The 18,060-nt window shown below is 41.0% G+C and overlaps 3 protein-coding genes across 4 annotated transcripts; 2 read left to right on the top strand and 1 right to left on the bottom strand.

Moving 5' to 3' along the window:
• Positions 1-195: 195 nt before the first annotated feature.
• On the top strand, positions 196-4,576 carry ppwd1 (peptidylprolyl isomerase domain and WD repeat containing 1). Its single transcript, XM_087791945.1, has 11 exons — positions 196-339; positions 1,195-1,297; positions 1,373-1,476; positions 1,707-1,827; positions 2,026-2,473; positions 2,544-2,734; positions 2,907-3,096; positions 3,160-3,341; positions 3,942-4,023; positions 4,092-4,274; positions 4,391-4,576. Exons 1-11 carry the CDS (start codon positions 213-215, stop codon positions 4,532-4,534), a joined length of 1,875 nt encoding a protein of 624 aa, XP_087648071.1. The 5' UTR covers positions 196-212; the 3' UTR covers positions 4,535-4,576.
• A 31-nt stretch (positions 4,577-4,607) lies between these two features.
• On the bottom strand, positions 4,608-12,520 carry trim23 (tripartite motif containing 23). 2 transcript variants are annotated; one of them, XR_015711346.1, is made up of 12 exons: positions 12,388-12,520; positions 11,295-11,457; positions 10,396-10,517; positions 10,058-10,336; positions 9,796-9,978; positions 9,486-9,701; positions 8,804-8,938; positions 8,011-8,140; positions 7,842-7,952; positions 7,246-7,370; positions 6,404-7,039; positions 4,608-4,772 (listed from the first exon to the last, which is right to left on the bottom strand). XR_015711346.1 is itself a non-coding variant. In XM_087791947.1 (11 exons), exons 1-11 carry the CDS (start codon positions 12,490-12,492, stop codon positions 6,860-6,862), a joined length of 1,749 nt encoding a protein of 582 aa, XP_087648073.1. In that variant the 5' UTR covers positions 12,493-12,520; the 3' UTR covers positions 5,726-6,859. The 2 variants fall into 2 exon arrangements, 1 of the variants encoding a protein (XP_087648073.1); XM_087791947.1 differs by lacking the exon at positions 4,608-4,772 and having other exon boundaries at positions 5,726-7,039.
• Positions 12,521-12,952: 432 nt separating this feature from the next.
• Positions 12,953-17,671, top strand: mzt2b (mitotic spindle organizing protein 2B). Its single transcript, XM_087791948.1, has 5 exons — positions 12,953-13,007; positions 13,383-13,564; positions 13,660-13,799; positions 15,292-15,411; positions 15,692-17,671. The coding sequence occupies exons 2-5, from the start codon at positions 13,389-13,391 to the stop codon at positions 15,835-15,837; spliced, it is 582 nt and encodes a 193-aa protein (XP_087648074.1). The 5' UTR covers positions 12,953-13,007; positions 13,383-13,388; the 3' UTR covers positions 15,838-17,671.
• The last annotated feature ends 389 nt before the right edge of the window (positions 17,672-18,060 follow it).

Below are 18,060 nucleotides of genomic sequence, written 5' to 3'. Positions count from 1 at the left end.
TAAACATGTGAGGGATTGGTTCCACTACAAACAAAATCTAAGTCGTTGTTATTGTGCCATGAAGTATCAAATAAATGTATATATATTATTCTTTCTAATAATATTTTTTTCACACCATTTTCCAACTTTTTTTTGAGACAACATAAAATTCTTCAATCCCGGGGCAGAGCGGAAGTGGCGTGTGTTGCACTCAAACAGGGACCCAAGCAGCAATGGCGGAGTGTGACAACGGTGTGGATCTTAAGAGAAAGGCAGAAGATAATGAAGAAGAACAGGATGAAGGGGAAGAATGGGTCGGACCGATGCCGAGTGAGGCGGCTAAACCCAAAAAGAGGAAAGGTTGGTATCAGGCTTGTGTGGATGCTTGTGTGTGAGCGGGTGTCGACAGGAACTCACCGAAGTTACCGCCAAAGAAGTCTTGTTTACGTTTTCAACATTCGTATACTTTTTGTTTCAAAATTCAGTATGGATGTAAATTATTTGATGGAACTATACAGACGTTGATTTACTGTGTTCGAGTTTTGCTTTTTGCAAAGAAAGAAGCTATGAGGGTTTTATGAAAATGCGGTACAATACTCGGTTTAACCTGTTGTGAAGTAAAGTCAAGTAAAAGTTATTTGTAAAAGCGCCTTTCTAGACCAGGGTCACAAAGCACTTTAACAAACAAAAACAATACACAGCTAAAATACATGCTTTAAAAAGGCTAAGACACATAGACAAACACAGGAGTCCCAGAAAATCAAGGAAAAGCCTGAACAAATAAAAACGTCTTAAGATGTTTCTTGAAGGAGTCAGTAGATCATCAAACACAGAGAGAGATGTAGATCGTTCCAAAGCTTAGGAGTAACAGCCTGGAAGGATTTCTCTCCTCTGGTCCTGAACCGTGTGCGTGGAACCATCAGTAGATTCTGATCCACAGACCTCAAAGCCCGAGCTGGGGTGTAAGGCTGGATCAGATCACTGATGTAAGGAAGAGCCTGACCATGAATAGCTCTGAAAGTAAACATTTTCTGCAGAAAAAAAACAATTATAGTGAAGTACAGATAATTATAAAATTATAAAAAGTTTTCTCGAGTATGTTTACTTTACCACTGATGCAGAGTTTTAAATAAATATCGTGTATGCGTATAAATATTAACTTATTACAAATGAAGCATTTGTCAATTGTTTAAATCTCTTTTTTTAATTTGTCAGTTTTGGAGTATGAGCGTGTTTATCTGAACAACCTGCCATCAGCTGCCATGTATGAGCGCAGTTACATGCACAGAGACGTCATCACTCATATTGTTTGCTCAAAGTAAGTCATCGCAACTTGATAAGTGCTCATTTAAACCAAGTTTGCTCTAATTTAGTTTTGTTTCATGACCTGTAGGACAGACTTCATCCTCACAGCCAGTCAGGATGGACACGTCAAGTTCTGGAAGAAGAAGGAGGACGATGGGATCGAGTTTGTCAAACACTTTCGCAGTCACCTGGGTATGATTTTCGGAGAAATATTTTTAAAACTTTTTAAAGCCCTGGAGACCAGTTCACATATATGAAGGACTCTGGTACCCTGAGTCAAATTCTGTTTGTGCATTTCAGATTTTCTAAATACATTTTGATTTCTTGTTCACGATGACTTCAGTAATGATGATGTCTTATAAAGACAACCATTGGTCTGTTGTGGTGAAGACAAACAAATAAAGTTTTTTGTTTTTGTGTAGGGGTCATCGAAAGCATTGCAGTCAGTGCTGAAGGGGCGCTCTTCAGCTCTGTCGGCGACGATCGGTCCATGAAGGTTTTCGACGTGGTTAACTTTGACATGATCAACATGCTGAAGCTTGGGTGAGTCTGAATATAAGATTTCAATCAAATTAAAAAAAAACAAAAAAAAACACAACGAAGAAATGGGATGGAGTCGAGTAAAATATTCCAAGTGATCAGGCATGTGTTGACCCAGTCCATCCTGGAAGAGACCATGAACCTTTTTAGTCATGCCTTAAGTACCAGATTTCACCTTCAAGTCCTTTTTTGTCCCTGTAGGTTCCACCCGGGTCAGAGCGAGTGGATCTACAATCCTGGCGACGCCATCAGCACAGTGGCCTGCTCTGAGAAGTCCACAGGGAAAATCTTTGTGTACGATGGTCGAGGGAGCAACCAGCCGCTCCATGTGTTCGACAAGATGCACTCTTCGCCGCTGGCCCAGATCCGCCTCAACCCTAGATTCCGAGTGATCGTGTCTGCTGACAAAGCAGGGATGCTCGAGTACTGGACCGGACTACCCACAGAGTTCCGCTTTCCCAAACATGTTCAGTGGCAGTATAAAACGGATACAGACTTGTATGAATTCGCCAAACACAAAACGTACCCGACCAGTTTAGCGTTTTCCACGGACGGGAAGAAGATGGCCACCATTTCCACCGATCGGAAAGTCCGAATCTTCCGCTTCCTGACTGGGAAGCTGATGAGGGTGTTTGACGAGTCGCTACCGGTGAGTCTATTTAAAAAGAAAGGAACTTGTGAGTCCAAAGGCAGACTGCAGCCTAACATGATTCTTCCAGATGTTCACAGAGCTGCAGCAGATGCGACAGCAGCTGCCTGACATGGAGTTTGGCCGCAGGATGGCGGTGGAGAGAGAACTGGAGAAGGTGGACGGCGTCCGTCTCACCAACATCATCTTCGACGAAACGGGACACTTCGTCCTCTACGGGACCATGCTGGGCATCAAGGTCATCAATGTAGAGACCAACAGGTGAAAAAGCGTTCACATCACAGATCATTTTGTAGAAATAAATCCAATGGCCATCTCCAACCCACCTCCCCCCATTACAACTTGATTTAACATGGGGCTAAAACTCAAACGAAAACCAAACTGCACAGTTTCCTCTCATGAAGACTGGATACCATGTCAACTTGTGTTCTAGGTGTGTGCGAATCCTCGGGAAGTTGGAAAACATCCGCGTGGTCCATCTGAGTTTGTTCCAGGGCGTTGCCAGGAGCCACCAAGTGGCCCCCACCGTGGAGATGAAGGCGTCGGACAACCCAGCACTCCAGACCCGCGAGCCTGACCCCACTATCTTCTGCACGGCATTCAAGAAAAATCGCTTCTACATGGTGGGACTGGACTCCACTGTAGTTGTGTTGCATCCTGGTGTTCTAACTTGAAACGATTCACAGTTCACGAAGAGGGAACCCGAAGACACCAAGAGTGCAGAATCGGACCGAGACGTCTTCAATGAGAAACCGTCAAAGGAGGAAGTGATGGCCGCGACTCAAGCCGACGGCCCGAAGAGGGTTTCGGACAGCGCCATCATCCACACCACTATGGGAGACATCCACATCAAGCTCTTCCCCGTCGAGTATGTTCTTGTCCAAGTCACAGCTATAGATCTGAGTCCATGAACGTTTAGCCTGGATTAGAACCTAAAATGAGCTCCTGGTAATCCTGCGTCTACACGGCTTTAGTGGAAACCAGCTACTGTGACACAAGGTGGTGGTCATCACTGGTGATGTCATAGCTGTGATTCACATTAGCGTTTCTTAAATTGTCACATCCAGAGAAGATGTTATCACACTTAAATCCATTTGATGTATTATGCTTCTTCTAGTTTAAGAGTTCAGTAGACGGGGTAGCTTGATTTGTACATCACAGCGGTAGATTGAGCTCAAGGAATGTTCAACTTCTCAGTCTGTTCCACCATTCTCTCAACTATCACGTGGTGAGCTCCTCGCCTCAGATGGAGAAGTCTTCACACTGGATTGGAGACAGAAGCTTCATGTTGATAATCCTTTAGTGGTTTAAAGCATTCTTGCTAACATGTTAGGAAGGATAGAACAAGCGAGCTGGTTGTCGATCAGTAAAATAATCCAGGAACAAGGACTATAAAGTCACACAGCTTGAAACCTGGGAGGGGAAGAAAATGGTTGAATCACCTAAATCTCCTCTTTTCTGTTCTCAGATGTCCCAAAACTGTGGAGAACTTCTGTGTCCACAGCAGGAACGGCTACTTCAACGGTCACATATTCCACAGAGTCATTAAGGTATGTGGGACTCATGAGCAGCTCTGAGCGTCACGTCCACTTGCTCACGTGTCGCCTCCACGTCACAGGGATTCATGATCCAGACCGGAGACCCCACAGGAACCGGAATGGGAGGTGAAAGCATCTGGGGAGGAGAGTTCGAAGACGAGTTCCATGGTACGCTGAGACACGACCGTCCGTACACACTCAGCATGGCCAACGCTGGAGCTGGAACCAACGGATCACAGTTCTTCGTCACAGTCGTTCCCACGGTGAGTCTTGAGCGAACTACTTAAATTGATAAATGTATGTCAAAATGTTTGACAGTTGATGGACCTTCACCTCTGTCGAGTACTTAAATGTTCCTCTATCACATTTGTCTCTTCAGCCGTGGCTCGACAACAAACACACGGTATTCGGACGATGCACAAAGGGGATGGAGGCGGTTCAGAGGATCTCCAACTCCAAGGTCAACCCCAAAACCGACAAGCCGTACGAGGACATCAGCATCATCAATATCACTGTCAAGTAAAAGTCAAATCATGTTTTTTACAATAAAGCTCTCTTAACGTCACTTCTAGATCCGTTTGTGAAAGAAAAAGGCATCAGAGACAACAGTTTATTTAAGTCACATCAGGAGAAATTACAAAGGCTGCCGTCACAGATGAGTTGTGCTTCAGAGTTTAAGGAAGCAGATATTACGTAGATGCAGTCATTGCGCAACATCGCTATGATCAACCGGTCGGCCAGGTGTGTGTTTCAAAAGAATCCTGGCAGCAAGGACGGACATGTGGGGGAAAACATTACTAGTAAACAACTTCTTGTAACAGACAGAAAAACAAAATCTCGTGTTGAAATATAAAAAGGCAACATGATAAAAATAAATCGAATGAATCCCAACGCTGCCCTCTGGTCCAAAGCCCACATTAAACACTTTTTCGTTCATTTGTGTTTTTAAAATCAGCTTAGACTTCAAATATTCTATTTTTCTTATGAATCCAAAATGAGGTGAATTCCCAGAAAAATGTTCAGCACAATTAAAGGTTCTTACTATAATTTTCCAATATTATCTTTCCCAAAATAACATTTTAACTCTTAAGGTTTAATTAATGACTTTGATACTTTAAAAACATCTCTTGTTTATTAATTTGTTTTAAAGTAAAGAGTTCTGAAATCAAGTCTTTAAAACTAGTAATGAACATAATATTCTGAATCATCAAATTGTCAGGTTGTTATTAATGATAAATGAAAATAAGAGAAAAACTTTATTTTTAAATTTTACCCTCTATCCTTCTCTAGGTCAAAATCCAGACAAACAATCTTAATCTTTCACATCGTTCACATCTTTCCCAGAGCTTGTCTTAAAAAGCTTTTGCATCTCCATCATTGTCTAACTCACCAAGAGTTACAGTCCATAAATCTTCTTTGCGTTAGGATTCATGTTTATTTTAGTAGTCACAAAATATGATTTCTGTAGTACTGTCATTTTCAAATATTTACATATGGGAAAAAAAACAGTTTGTTGGAAATAATAAATCATCCTTTAATGGGGCCCAAGCCTGCCGTTTATGGGTTTTATTGTGATATTGTCACCCAATGGGGTCATTTTACATAAAATCTGCCATAATTCATGTTTACATGTTGCCATTAGTCAGTTTTCAGCTCAGGCGTGTGTAAGGGGAGAAAAACGGAACTAGGGTAAATCATGGAAATACTTTTCCCCCCCCCCCCAAACATATCACTTTCATATACACATGGCCATTAATTTTGCACAAAACGTGGAGCAATAAAATGCCCAAGACTTTTTTTATGCAATAAATAACAATGTAACTTTAGCTTGTTAGTGTTAACTTCCTGCAGTAGAGGCTTGTGGGTCGAGAGATCAAATGAGTGACAAGGCTTCTTTAGAGGAACAGTAACTCTTATACAAAATAAAAACACATTTTGATTAAATAAAATGGCTTATACATTTTATAAGCATTTTTATAAACAGAATATTTGCATGTCTGACTCATTTTCAAACTGAAAATAATTTTAATAAATGTACCTTTATATTTTATTATAGTAAATGACCTAAAACTATTTGCACAGAATAGTTGGTAATTCATTCGATTTGTATTTAATGCAGGTTTGATATTATTGATTGGTTTTAATGAGACTTTTAAATGCTCTGAACCTAATTTATACATTAATGTATGAAAGACGAGTGTTATTACATATTTGGATATTTATCAAAGCACATTATTGCAGAGCACACTAGAATGTTTACCTTTAAATTAAATCAATTTGTTTTAATACAATTTAAGGAAAATGTTACATAAAAGCTTTTGTCGATTATACATCTTAAATCATCAAGATTACTTTAAAGATATACATTATGACAAATGAGGGAAAAGCTCACCAACTGAATGCCAGACATGTTTCTTCCCTGCGCTCTGCATGCTGTGGTTGTGGAGTCACAGGTTCTAGAGTCGAAGTCCTTAGACGAGGCTGAAGTGTAACGAAGATGAAATTTGACAAACGTTTCTTAGTCACCAAGTATGGCGTTCCTACAAATCCAAAAAGCTGCTGTGGATGTTTCACAGTAGGGGAAGCTGACCTCCGTGTTTGTTCGTATTCACAAGTAACATTCTCACATTGGTTTTCAGCAACGCCCCCTACTTTTATCGTGCAGAAATAAATTAAATAGTTTTAGTCTGCGACTGGCGAGAAGCTGCCTGAAGAACTGAAGCCGGCTTTCAGGTGTTGACGGATGCGACTTATTTACATCTTCGCTTCAATGCTCGTTCCACGATGCCACAGGGAAAGAAAGACGAGGGGCGGGGCTCAGAGCCTCAGTCCAGGAATGCGTGAAGGTTCAGGCCACGTCCAGGACCCCCGCGGCCACCAGCTGTCTGGACAGCCAGTCCAGGCCCTCGTGAAGACCCGCCCCACTTCGAGCGTCACAGCCCTGGATGTGCCAGCTTCGCCCACAGCAGAGTTTGTGCAGACTCAGCAGCTCGGTCATCTCCTCCACTGACACGCAGCCCTGCACGTCCTGACCAGACAAACAATTGACCGTGACTTCATTGATTTAGACATTTTCTCAGTCATTCATTTCTTTCAAATGTCTTCAGCATCAACACGAATGCACAATTTAGAAAATGAAATAAAATGCTTGAATAATAAATAAAAATATGACATAATTCCAAACTTAAATCTACTAGTATATAAATAGTAGACAATAATTGTTTATATCATCACCTGCTTGTTAGCAAAGATGAGCAGCAGTGCGTCTCTCAGCTCCTTCTCCGTCAGCAGTTTAGCCAGTTCACTGTGAGACTCCATCAGTCGGTCACGATGGCAACTGTCAAGGACGAACACCACGGCTGCCCGAAAACCAACAAACATCAAAGTCATTACAGGTCAAATGAGTCATAAAACACGTTAGGTTGCATTTTTGGTCAAAGGATGTCCTGATCCTTTCTTGACACCCTTAATATACCTTTAAATACCTTTATGCGCAACCTCTGTCTTTTTTTTACCTTTCATGAGTGTGTCATACCAGAGTGGTGACCCTAAGGTTCTACATATAGTCTTGGCGTTGACCTCTTCAAACACCATAAGTCCCCAAAATAGTCTTACTTTAAAAAAGTAGCATGCTACACATTTTGACGTACACATTTTGAGATCTATAGGCAGATCAGGATCTTAATATTGGACACTCGGAAAGACCATGTTGAGTTCTGAGACTTCTAAAAGTACCATTTTGTGATCCGTTTAAGAGTCCAGACAATGAAAGTAAAGAGTGACCATCGTGTCTGGTGAAGTAGAAGGCAGTGCCGAGTGTCTGGGGTCACCTTGTGTGTTGAGATAGTAGTGCTTCCACAAAGGTCTGAGTTTGTGTTTGCCGCCCACATCCCAGATGGTGAACTTCAGATTCTTGTACTCCACCGTCTCCACGTTGAACCCTTCAACACAAATGCCAGTGAGCAACTAATTCAACACAGTGGTATTGTGGATCATTACCAATGGTTGGGATGGGCTGCATGAACTCATCCTGCTTCAGTTTGAAGAGGATGGTCGTCTTCCCAGCTCCGTCCAGTCCCAGAGTGACCACTCGGATCTCCATTTTTGGACCAATGTGAACCCGGTTGTCCTAGGAAATAAAAAGTTATAATGATTAAGGTGATCCCAGAGATCCGGTTCTTTGAAGGACTAGGGTTGTGTATTGGCAAAGTCTGGTGATATGATCAGATCACAATACAGGAGCAACATTATGATACATTATAGTATTACTCAAGTACTTGACCCTGGCCTTGCAGAATTGACATGCATGACTCTTCAAGAAGTCGCAACTGCTTTCTTTTGAAACCAAAATATGTCCAAACATCTCTCATCCTCAGCCATCTCCAGGATCTGGTGGGATGTCATTGTTTAATTAGCTGCAAAGGACGCAATGACTGCTTACATCTAGCGGCCTGGATTTAATTGTAACCCAAAAATGAAGAAACCGATTTATAGTTGCAGGTTAATTGTAAATGCGGAAGAAATCTCATAAATTATAAACCATAAAATAACTAATAAAATATGATTTCAAAGGCAAAATTAAAGGCAAAAACAATGAATGTATATGCATTAAGAGATTAAGTGCTGTTAAATATCAAAAGGGTATCATGTAGTAAGAAAAAGTACACTATATTTAACTGCGTCGTTTTGGTCAAAGATGAAGACAACTGAGCTCCAGTCCTACATTAGACATAGACTTACACTATCACTTTATGTGTATCGATATCTTCTTACACTCAAACTGAGGACTTACCTTGGTGAAGGTGACTGGGATGCCAGCGTCCAGCTGGATGTGGTCAGCCAACTCTGTGAACTGGTGCTGCTGCTTGTGCAGAGTCTCCAGCAGACAGTTGATCTCCTGTTTGGCCTGAACAACCCGACAGTCGTCCTGGACCCAGAGAGAGGTTACCAATCTTCATTGTTGAGACATTAACTTTCTTTTACTGTTTTGACTTTAATCCTGAATGTCTTGATCTCTAATTTACTGAAGATTTGCTTCAGGGTCTCCATCCTCAGAAGACTAGATTGATGTGGTATAGTCACAATGTGGCAAAGTCTAATGTGGAGGTCTACTTGCGTATTAAAAAACATTACAAAATATTTAGTAAAATTGTAAACCTTAACCTGTAATACGAGACAAATCCGTTCATCACTGCCGGAACATGCTGCTAAAATGTTTCTTCATTGAATTCATTGTTTTTACATTTTGAATAATGCATTACTAACTGGTTCCTGACACTGTGGCTACTTTAAAACCAATAGCGAATCAAAGCATTCTAACCTTTCATTGTTGCCCTATAAATGTACACAGTTTGGCAATTAAACAAAAATGTAAACTACCATTTTCAATTCATACATCTGGCATTTTTACATGTTAATGAATATTCTTTGTCCCCTTAAATAAATAAAGAGGTCTAGAGTCTGGTCCAAGTTACCTGCTGCAGAGTCTTCTCACAGTGCAGACAGGCAGTGGATACTTGGGACAGCAGGATGGTCATGTCCTCCTGCTGCTGCCTCAGCCAGATCAAGCGCTCGCGCACGTGCGCGTCCACCACACTCAGGGCCATCTCCTCCTGCCGACACAGCGTCTCATGGAGGTCCGCAAAGTACGCCCGGACACAGGAGCGGGCACTCTCTGCCGTACCTGCGACCTGAGGGGGAATAATACATTTTAAAAATGATTGAGTTCTTTCAAAATGATTGTTCACTGGACGTGTGCACGTGTGAGTGTTTGTCGTCTCTCACATGTTCGGTGTGTGCCATGCCGACACCGTCCTCCACGATCTGCTCGCCACCTTCTATCTGCTGCACGATTCCGACCAGCTTCCTGGAGTATTCCGACACCTCCTCTGTGAATGTTCGGATGCAGTGGGCCATGTCCAAGATGGAGGCTCTGATCTGGTTAGCTTCCGTCTCCAGGACAGCGTGCTGGCGACCAAACATTTAAGTAAGGCAACTTGAACCATGAATGATTGTTGTTGTTGTTGACAGGAGATCCTCCGTGTACCTTGTGTCCCTGGTGTTTGCCGTACTCCTTACAGACGCAGCACATGAGCGGCCCCGCCTGACACGGCTCCTCCAGACACACAAACTCGATGGCGTGCACTTGGTGCTGAAGACACAGAGTCTTCTCGTGTGGCTTGTCGGCCAGCGGGACCCGTCTGTGTTTGGCCAGCGTGCGGGTGGAGTGTGTGAGCTGCGAGCACTCGGCGCACAAGTGGGTGGCGCACACGGTGCAGTACATGGAGGCGGTGTGGCTCTCGTCCTCGTCGCAGCGGATGATGCACTGTCGATACACGCCTGCTTTTAGCAGCTACCAACTTGTAGAGAGGAGCAGCAACTCACCTCGCCCATGCCGCTCAGAGAGTCGTCCGACATTCCCGACTGGTTCGAGGCTCCATTCTGGAGTCTCTCCAGCAGCTCAAGCAGAGCGAAGTTCTTTTTCAGACCCCAAACTCCAGAGTCACCTAAAAATAAATTTTGCCAGTTAGTGAAATTAATTACTTAATGTTACAACGGTCAAGTCTGATTTGAATTGGGAGGGTTTTTTTGCCAACAGTAGTGCATATTAAAATATATTGTAGCAATCTGCAGTCGGGAACATCAAAGTCTTGTAATTGCTAACACTGTTGAATATCTGTGATTTATTTGAACAGCAATTACAGGGCAGCACCCATTACTGCAACCTCCTTACTTATCGTGCCAACAAAAACAGTGAACTTGGATGATGCCTTTCTACACACTGATTTATATAGTGACGACTGATACTTAGCAACAATACTGTATTTAAATGACAAGCCTATATCGGTCAAAGTAATCAACAACTGATATTTGTTGGCTGGGCGGCAAAGCATTACGACAGCTGTTTAGGTTAGTTCTGAGAAAGATGGCACCTCATATGTAATGTTCAGTATGCAAGTCCAAATAAATCTTGTTAATTCATACAATTGCAAAATGAAAGGAAACATACTAAATCAAAAGACGAACATGCCACCTATAGGAGGTCTAGCACAGCAACAACAAAACACAATGGGCAGCTGAAAAATGTTCTTTAATAGTTCAAAACCATCTAAAACTAACTTTCAAAACAATAAATAATCCAAAAAACATTGCTTGCACTTTAGTTAGTTATAGTTAAAGTAAAAAAGGCAGTACTACAACTTTGTCAAGGAGTAACTGACATCAACAATCACTCAGTCCAGAGGACATTCAGGGACACGACAGCCATGAGGGCAGCTACTCACCCAGCTCTGTCACTTGTCTGTCGAACGGGCAGCGGACAGCTCGACCATGGAGGGGGAGACGAGTGAGACAGTCGTGACAGACCGTGTGACCACAGAGCAGCAGACGAGGAACTTTGTCTCCCTGGAGGGAGAAGACGTCTTCACACACGCCACACTCCAGCACCTGAGGACACACACATTTACAAGCTGGTTTACCTTTAAACTTCATCAATCAAATCAATTTGGATGACAAATAATTTATCTGTGAATTACATTATTCAATCTAAACTCATTTTATTTTAATGTTTTTCTGTTCAGAGAGACTATTTTTGGCAGGCGTCTCTGGTGAACATGATGTTTGCGGATGATTTAGTGATCTGACATGAGTCAGGAAAAGGAGAAGTTATCATTGCAATTGATTGGAAGACTATCTAGTTGATGGAGAAGGAGGCTGATGGGAAATGTCAGAAGAAGTCGATAATCACCGTCTGAATTTGTGATGCATTTAGACGACGACAATGTGCGACTACAATTTCTAAGCAATTGTGGTTATTACGAATCGTCACAATGGCATATTTAAAATGTTCTGTCCCAGTGGAGACCAATGTTTTCATCTGTCGTCTTCATTTCATGTGATGATGTTTTAGCTATTTTCGGTAGAAGAACTGAAAACAAAATGGTTTGCAAGGCTCACTTGAGAGATTACTGTGGAGCTTGTCAACAATAATATTTTGCATGAGAGTAACAACTATGCAAGATAACCGTTACATATTTACGTAGAATAAACATTAAATCTGTTACTATTTAACATCGTTAGCTTGTGCAGCCGGCTAGCCATCATCATCATCATCATCATCTCGAGGAAAACGCAGGACAAATGCAGTTATTCAGTAAACAACAATAGAAACACAAAGGTATTTTAAAAATATCCTTATAGTGGGAGTATCCGATATAAATAGTTTAAAGTCTCCGTGTTTGGAACCACTGACGCAGCAGCCTTCACCCAAATAACAGCAGCCACGAAGGCAAAACCGATGGCTGTCTGGGACGGACAGAACTACATGGCCGTGGACTTAAACCGGTGGATTGTCGATGTATAAGAGAGTTTTGTCACCTTGACGGAGCCGCCAGATCCTCCTCGACTGTGTCTGACGCAGGAGTCCATCATCGCCGCCGAGGAGCTCTGCTTGTTTATTCCTGCTGCTGCAGCGGCGGCCATTTTGGACTAGAGTGGAACAGAGAGGACGGCGTCGCTGCAAGATATTAATCCGACTCATACCTCCGGTTTAGCATTTCCATAGACGCATTCTTGTGTCTACGATAAATCAATCGTGGTAATTCCATTTCTATTCATTTATTTGATAATCGATTTGCATCATACAAATCGAAGATATATGGTTCATATGCATAACACTATAATTGTGTCATACACGGGAAGATGGATTTTTAATTGTTAAATGTCTATGTATGTCTAGGATGTCAATCTACCAATTATTTCCGGTTGTGATAGTTTGCCTCGTTTGATTGTTTAAACTTAAACCTATTTTAAAATAATTTAACATAGTTTTAAAAATGTTCTATTAATTATGTGGTTAAAAAGTGTTTCAATTAAAAAAAAAATGTTGTGCTATTTGTTACTACCATGACCACAGGCGTATTTGAATGACGTCTATTTTTCGCGCCAGGGCTGCCTAAACAGAAGAACAATCATCATCACGTTTATCCAATATTTCGGTGAATATGTCTAGCCTTCTCTTTTTATTGCTATTCTCTTTTGTTTCGACGGTCTTGTGATGTATTTAAACATGTTTTTATTTTAAAAAACGTACTTAAGGAGAAATGTTTACCGAAGAGTCATTATTTGACGTTTCTATACGTACATGTGCAGCTTTGTGTTTGTTAATTTGATCAGATGGTTTCAATAGAGTATTTTAAGACCTAAATCATAACAAGACATGTAAGAGTTCAACTGTCTTTTACGAATCATTTTTGACAACTCATGTAACTTTCGCTCCTCATGTTTGAATTGTACACTTTCACTAGAGTTCTTGAACTAACAAATGTTCTTCCTTTTAAACACTCAAAAGCACTCGTTTGCTTCTTCATCAGCTACTGATGTCCCAACAAGCTCAACCGCCCGTGGGCACAGCCCCAGACTCGCCCTCGCTGCTGGTCACCTCCAACGTCCAGAAGTATGCCATCAAGAAGAAGAAGGTTCTGACATCGGAGGAAAGTGAGCTGTTCGAGCTGATGCAGGCTGCAGGACTCACCATGGACCAGGAGGTCTTTAAGTGAGTCTCACTATCTTTGAATCTATAAAATCGTCAAAACCAATCAACTTTTTCTAGGCACATATTTTTGACACATGTTAAAACCTCTGACCCAGGATCATTGTGGACTTGCTGAAAATGAACGTGGCCCCTCAGGCCGTTTACCAGACCCTCAAGGCGATGTGTGCTGGACAGAAGGTGGTTGACGGTAGTGGAGAGACCACCTCACACACAACAGGTCCTTCAGAAGTCAAAGGTGAACATTCAAAGGCTTGTTTGTACTAGATTGAATTTATATAGTGAACAAGGTTCTCCTCTAAAGATCCAAGCTTTTATCTGGTATATTATTGTCTGGAATAAGATCTAGCTATTTTTGCTGCAACAAAAAAATGTATTTGTGTATCAAAAGTTAGTTTAGCACAATTATTATCTTATTTACTACTTTTGCTTTGTTTCAAATGTTGACGTTAAATTAAACAGCAGCATTAATTTGACATACTGTATATACATGTTTCCACATTTCATTGGTAGCTGCTTTAGTAGCCGTAAGCTGACATTCCTGCCTTTAAGTTTTCACTGAAATGAGTTCCATTTTGTCATATCACTACAAGATGGTGTTCCCTAACTGTGGCTAATAGGTCAAGGTAAAAAAAAAACTGCATACAGGAAAAAATGTAATATCTTTTAATTAGGCCTTAAGAAGTTAAATAATACCTTAATGTCTGTATTTGTACTAGAACCATCCCACAAGATCATCTAAAATACATATATTTTCAAAACTAAGTAATTAGAAATGTTGGTCATGGAAAGTTTCCATCATCAGAATCAGAAAACCAATATGGTATTTTTTGTGCTGACTTTACAGAATAAAAAATTGATTAAAAAAAAATATATATATATAACTAAATAAATATGCTCTTATATAATTATTCTTCTAAAAGTGTCTTAGCTTTGGTCGGATCAAGGGGGCAGCAGTAAAAAAAAAAACAATTTCCCGAAGGAAACCTCCTGAGGGATCAATAAAGTTTTACCTTACCTTAGTAAGTCATAGTTAAAAAGGCATAGACATCCACTACTCCAGCTTTTCCATGGTAATATACTGAGGGGTTATAAGTCAACTGAGTTTCATGGTCTCTCCATAATGTTTTGGGTGCACGAGGAATTTCTCCTATTTGCCTGGTACACCTAAAACAGGAGACATCTTGACATATTGACCTCAACTGGCTACTCTCATCTTAAATGACTGAGCTTCTATTTCAAGGTTGAGCAATTTGGAGCCGAATTAAATACTTCTACTGTTGAGTCAAAAGCCCTAGAAGGATAAAAGAAAAGAAGACATGTTCACCAAAACATAAAAAATAATATTTGCATTGCTTTTTTAAAGAATAAAATGTAACATTTCAACATGGCTGTTCAGGTAGTAGGTAAAGGGAATAAATTGCAGGTACAAAAATGAAAAAAGTCAAAAGCAAGAAGTCAAAAAGAAAAAATGTGGGGAAATGCGAAATTATACAGCAGGATTGTTTGTTAACTGTAAGATTATATATTTTGGGGAGGCTACATGTTATCCCCGGCCTCACCTTTCCCAGGTCTGTGTGTTGTACATATACAGACGAACCATGAAAATTATTCAATCAAAATACACACCACCATCTTCACCCCCTTCCCTCACTACACCTACATTCTTGTGTGGTCTTCGATCAGTAGGTCTTCACTCTCAATTTCTCTCACTCCTCTTTCTCCTGAAGAAGAGGACTCTGTGGTTTCTGGGAAAAGTCCAAAGATTTCAGCTGCATCAGGTTCCAGAACCACTCGGGTCAACACTAAGATTGTGGTCTACGGGCCTCAGGAGGCCTCACACTCTCAAGGTTCAAAGCCTGCTGCATGTCTTCTTTATACTATGATATTTTGATGCATGCTTGTGTCCACATGGAGGCATGAAAGTAGCACTCATTCTGTTTTACTTTACACTGTTTCCTTCCTACTCGGCTCACTTCCCAAACACACACATTTTGGCAACCACAACCTTCTCCAACAACTTGACAGACAAACTGAACATTTAGCTATTTTTTCTGTCCCTCACCCGATCATTATCTGTATTTTTCTGAATGAATCTAATCTACGTTTTGTGTACCTCTGTGTCATCAGTGCGCAGTAAAACTGGGCCGAGCCACAGCGAGAAAACGCGGGAGTCGTCCAGCCAGCGCGTGCAGCGGCAGCCCAGCGCCACCAGGGGGCAGAAGACGAAGAGCTCAGGCAGCAGTAGCTCCTCGTCACAGATTAACTCCACCTAAATTTTGGGTCAGTGTCAGAAATGTTTGAGTAGGAGATCATTTAATGAAGCAAGTGAAGAAGGAAGTTTGGGTGAACATTGTCTGGTTATCACTGGTTCAATGTCGAATGGCTCAGAAAGAAGTTTGTTTACGATGCACTTAATCTTATCAACATTATTGTCAGTCAAACAGCTTCTGTCTACACCAGACTTCATGCAGAAAAACGGCTCATTAAGTATAAGGTGAATTTTATTCCTCACTAATGCAACTTGGATATTATTTAAAAATATCTTAAGTCCTTTTTACTCGCCGCAGTGTTGTTGTGATAAATGAGTGTGTTACATGATATGTGTAACTGTTACACACACCACTTAACTCCCAGACCAACCCTTTCCTTTTATATGAAAATAAACCAACAAATGCAGTTGAAATTATGTTCTGTTTACCATGTTTTCTTGTTCTTGTTCTTGTTAACTCTCTTGAAAAGGAGGGCAATAGAGTTGTCGGCTAGCAAATAAGAAAAAACTTGAGTTTCCAGATTTTCCTTCATTTTTACCATCAATTCATTTAAAACCATAAAGACTCAAACCTCACTGTCCCTCCAGAAACTGTCACGGAAATTTTGGGGTGAACAATTTGAGTTTTTCTTGAAAAGTCCTGTTTTCGTTCTGTACTGTACTTCCAGAGTCAAAGCGAACGTTCAGTTACTGGTCAGTGAGCGTCCATCTTTTACCTTTCTATCAACTCACTCACTTCTGAGGACACGTTATTAAGTTGCTAAGATATGTGAAGCTAATTTTGAAAAACTCTGCGACAAGACAATAACGCCTTTTATACATTTCCCTCCTCACAAAATGTGAAAGGTTTGAGTAGAGACAGACAAAGACCAGCAAAGCAACCTCCACAACACTCGTCAAAAAAACCAAACTTCAGACATTTTTTATCACTTGCATTGGATTCAATCTCACACGCTGCTCCAGGCAGCGATCGACTTCCTCTTGACAATCACTACCTGCTGCTCGGTCTTTGTCTGCAGCTGTTGTGCGGCTCTGATACGCTCACCTTGAGAGAAAAGCCTGAGTTTAAGTATCGCTTTCACTCCAAATCTCCCTCTCACTTCACTCTCACTTGTATTGATTTTTAACAAGGAATGCAGCAGAAAAGCGTCCATTAGAATTGAGGTAATGAGGTGTTGTTCTCGGGTTAGGCCGTCAGGGGGCAGCAGAACTACACAACACAATTGTTCCGGAGGTTCGCCTGCTGGAGCGCACGGCAGCGTTAGACACAATGTAGTTTTGAGACACAACAACCTCCAGAATATGAGCAGGATTTCAATTTAATCACCTTAAGTGTATTTTACTAACGATAATTACAATTTATTGTCATTTTGACATAGTTACATGTTGGTGTGGTTACAATGGTTAAGTCAGTGTGTAGGAAACAAAAAACATTGTGTTTGCATCTCTTTAAAAAAATAAAAAATAAACCTTTACCCACTCTTAGAGACATGTTTTCTTACCTAAAACGTGTTGTCTTGCTTATAAGATAATACAACAGGTCCACTTTCTCTTCACTTCCCCTCTGTGGTGATTACATTTTTTAAATGGATGTTACCTCCTTCAACACTTGCTAGCTGTCTTCAGTTATGCGACATAGTCTTAAGTCATTGATTGAATTTTTCCACAGTGTTTTGATGTACAAGATGGGTTTGGAATTTACACGTGCCGTCTCCAGATTTTGTCTCAAAATGAGAGAATTTGTTTGCAGCGCAGAGCAATTCTCAAGGTCATTGTCGATTATTTTTTTCTATGAAACATAGAGAAATTCCATCTATTAAAGTCCCTTATCAACTGTGTCTCATGTCTGTCAAAAAAAAAACATTTCTTATATCTTTATTGTTCTATCACCCAGGCATAGAAGGTTATAATGACTTCTGTTATGGATTCGTACCTTGATACTTCCAGTCCAAAGTGAAACTTGTTCAGTTTATAGTAGAATTGTTGTCAAAAGACCATGAACAGAAATCAAGAGCTGAGCGATAACCAAGAGTGTCACACCATGACCTTCCTGGGGCAACAAAAAAAGCTCTATAATTTCAGCTGAAAACGGTGTCATACGTGTGAGTTCACCGGAAATGTTTTAGTCGACATCAACACAATCCGCTGGTCTATAAATACATGGGGTCAGCAGCGTAACTGGACACTGCTTTCAGGTCAGGTTGAGACCGAGAGAACCCTAAGATCG

Source organism: Callionymus lyra, chromosome 5 (assembly GCF_982586985.1).
Source record: "Callionymus lyra chromosome 5, fCalLyr1.hap1.1, whole genome shotgun sequence".
NCBI classification, from domain to species: Eukaryota; Metazoa; Chordata; class Actinopteri; order Syngnathiformes; family Callionymidae; genus Callionymus; species Callionymus lyra.
This window is presented reverse-complemented; position numbering and strand designations above follow the sequence as displayed.

Coding starts and splice junctions, on each gene's coding strand:
- ppwd1 (XM_087791945.1), top strand. CDS start 213: ATGGCGGAGTGTGACAACGGTGTGGATCTTAAGAGAAAGGCAGAAGAT. Junction 340..1,194: donor TAAACCCAAAAAGAGGAAAG/GTTGGTATCAGG, acceptor TTAATTTGTCAG/TTTTGGAGTATGAGCGTGTT. Junction 1,828..2,025: donor ATCAACATGCTGAAGCTTGG/GTGAGTCTGAAT, acceptor TTGTCCCTGTAG/GTTCCACCCGGGTCAGAGCG.
- trim23 (XM_087791947.1), bottom strand. CDS start 12,492: ATGGCCGCCGCTGCAGCAGCAGGAATAAACAAGCAGAGCTCCTCGGCG. Junction 9,979..10,057: donor GCAAACACCAGGGACACAAG/GTACACGGAGGA, acceptor TTTGGTCGCCAG/CACGCTGTCCTGGAGACGGA. Junction 7,040..7,245: donor TCATCTTTGCTAACAAGCAG/GTGATGATATAA, acceptor TTGTCTGGTCAG/GACGTGCAGGGCTGCGTGTC.
- mzt2b (XM_087791948.1), top strand. CDS start 13,389: ATGTCCCAACAAGCTCAACCGCCCGTGGGCACAGCCCCAGACTCGCCC. Junction 13,800..15,291: donor AGGTCCTTCAGAAGTCAAAG/GTGAACATTCAA, acceptor TTTCTCCTGAAG/AAGAGGACTCTGTGGTTTCT. Junction 15,412..15,691: donor GGAGGCCTCACACTCTCAAG/GTTCAAAGCCTG, acceptor CTGTGTCATCAG/TGCGCAGTAAAACTGGGCCG.